Source organism: Sinocyclocheilus anshuiensis, unplaced genomic scaffold, assembly GCF_001515605.1.
Source record: "Sinocyclocheilus anshuiensis isolate Anshui unplaced genomic scaffold, SAMN03320099.WGS_v1.1 scaffold121, whole genome shotgun sequence".
Taxonomy (NCBI): Eukaryota; Metazoa; Chordata; class Actinopteri; order Cypriniformes; family Cyprinidae; genus Sinocyclocheilus; species Sinocyclocheilus anshuiensis.
The window spans coordinates 1,270,162-1,272,943 of NW_015539856.1; the positions used below are offsets into that span (position 1 = coordinate 1,270,162).

Consider the following 2,782-nt stretch of genomic DNA (forward strand, 5'->3'; position numbering starts at 1 on the left):
ACTCAATATTTTTTTTTTTTTTTTTTAAATATTAAAATAAATTATATTAGTTATATTAGGTTATATTTATATATATTTCATCTTATTTCTATTCTTTTTTATAATGTTTTAATAGTGATTTTAATTCTATTTATAAATTGCAGTGTGTTGCAATTATTTAATGAATATTTTTTTATAAATATACAAAAACATTATATATTTTTTGCATTGTTTTTTTCATAATGCAAATGAAAATTATCATAATTCTTAATAAGTCAGCAATATCAGTTATTCATGTTTTATCTTAAAAAAAAAAATAAAAAATAAATAAATAAAATTTTCATTACAGTTTTTTTTTTATTTGTTAATTTTAATAGTAATTTTAATGACATTATAAAGTATTGTTTTTAGTGACATTATAAAGTATTGTAAAGTTTCATTTTTCTTTTACTGTAATACAAATATTTTATAAATTATATTTTTATTTATTTTATTTTTTTAAACTTTAATTTCCATTTATATATTATTTATATTTACATTTTCATTACTATTACTATTATTATTATTATTATTATTTAAATCCCACAGAGACCATGCATTATTTTTCCACCCTGTTACTCTGATAATTTTGACATTAACTAACTAAATAAACAAATAAATAAATGCAAAATTTGGAAAAAAATTTTTTAAAACAAGTCAGCAATACAAGTTTGTGATGTGTCATCTCAAAAACAAGACAAAATATAACATTAATGCTTCTAGACAAATTATAACATATAATCTTATCTTCAAAATGAAAGCACAAAATGTGATAAACAGCCTAGTACAGGCATGAACTGTTCTGCATTATGTCTATACCTACATATAATGACTATATACAGGGTGATTCTGCTTAAATCTGACCAATACAAATATGTTTTGCTCCACAAAATCATCCCTGCTTCTGCATCCGAAAGCCAAGCGCAGCATCAGTGCTGATTTCTGTAGCGATGACGGTTTGCTCTGGTGTCTCCGCAGGCTCATGCGAAAGCCTGGCATCTTTACGACAAACACTTCCGCCGCCATCAGCGTGGTAACGTTTCCATCACGCTCGGCTCTCATTGGGTGGAGCCTCTTCACGGCCAGGCCATGCCCACCAATCTGGAGCTCTGTCAGAAGGCCATGGAGGCTGTGATTGGCTGGTTCGCCGAGCCCATATATGGAAGCGGAGATTACCCCGAGTCGCTGAAGGCCTCGCACCGCGGCGTAATCCCAGAGTTCAGTGCGCAGGAGCGGCTCTGGATCAAGGGCACCACAGACTTCTTCTCTCTGGCCTTTGGGCGCGAGACGCTGAGGGTGGGCCAAGGACTGGCGCGGTTCGGGCAGACGGTGAAGCTGGACCTGAGGAGCGTTCTGGTCTGGGTTCAGCAGACCTACAGTGATCCACAGCTGCTGCTGGCAGAGAGCGGCTGGTTCACTGACGCTTCTGTCGGAGTCCAGGACACAAAGGCCATTTATCTGATGAAGAGGTTCATCATGCAAGTCATGCAAGGTGTGTGTCTTTTAAACCTTGTTCACACTGCTGTTGATATGCATCTCATGCAGGGGCGGATTTAGTGATTTGGGGGCCCCAGGCAAAATATATGAATGGGGCCCTATGTATTTGCACACATTTACAAATTTAGCCTTGAGGTTCCTTTTTTGTTGTGATGCTTGCTGCTGCACAATGGTGTGTGTCCAATGTTTCTACATTTTTCCATGTACATGTTATAATGGCTTTCTTTCATGTTGTAGACCACGACATAGCGACTGATTTACAGTTTTCACAAAAACAAAATAAATTATAAAATGATAAACCTCACAATTGAGCCTTTAAACCATTTTTTAAAACGGGGTTATGTGGGTGGATTTTCGCATTGGTCTGAACAAAAACTGCAGACGGGATTATTGAAAATGCACATTCATTATCTGCCAGCAGAAGGCGCTTTTGGAACATCAGAAATACAGCGGTTTCCCCGGTAATGGCTGTAAACAAAGCAGCGCTGCTCATAAGCGCTACTTTATCAGATAAAATGAAAATGCTATGGAAAGTTTTCTGAAGACAGTCGGTTTCCTTCAGAGATTCATTCATGTAAAAACTTGAATTAGTGAGAATGAGAAAAATATAGCCTATATTGAGGAGGAAAGTCCATTGATGAGTTACCAGCGTAAGCCTGTGTGCCAAAGGCTGTCTAATTCTAAACTTTAAAATACACTTATTTTAGTTATTTTAACTACAAATTTAATACATTTACACACCTAAGGATTATATCAACCAAACTGCGTATGCGTCCTCTACTTGGGTTCTTATGAATAAGTAAGCAGCATTTAAAACAATAAACAATTAACACGCACTGTTGCTCAATATTTAATTACAGCTTCAGATGCATGATATTTTCATTTGCTACATGCTACAAGAGAAGTGTGTTCAACTCGGACATGCAGACTGTTGTCGTGGTGATAAACACTGTAAACAGCAACTGTTCGCGTGTCCGCGCTTAATGTGCATCTCGCAGATGAAAAGCATTTTAGGGGGCCCTTAGCTTTTGGGGGCCGAAGGCAATTGCCTACTTTTGCCTAATGGGTAAGTCCACCTCTGGAATGCTGCTTGTAAGATTTATTTGTTTGTTTTGTATATGTATTTATACATTTATTTGTAGTAGATAAAGTAGTTAAAGTAGTTTATGTTCCCTCCTGCTGGAATGACCAATCCCAGCAGCTGAGTCCTTAGCCATCTTCAAGAAACAGCTAAAAACACATCTCTTCCATCTTTATTTGACCCTCT

General features: G+C 36.1%; 1 protein-coding gene across 1 annotated transcript in view; it reads left to right on the forward strand.

Annotated features, from left to right (window-relative positions):
* The window catches only part of LOC107684850 (beta-klotho-like), a 15,374-nt gene that overhangs the window by 1,267 nt on the left and 11,325 nt on the right, over nt 1–2,782 (forward strand). Inside the window, exon 2 of the mRNA XM_016481223.1 lies at nt 997–1,510. Within this exon, the coding sequence (XP_016336709.1) occupies nt 997–1,510 (514 nt within the window). The remainder of the gene's footprint in view (nt 1–996; nt 1,511–2,782) is intronic.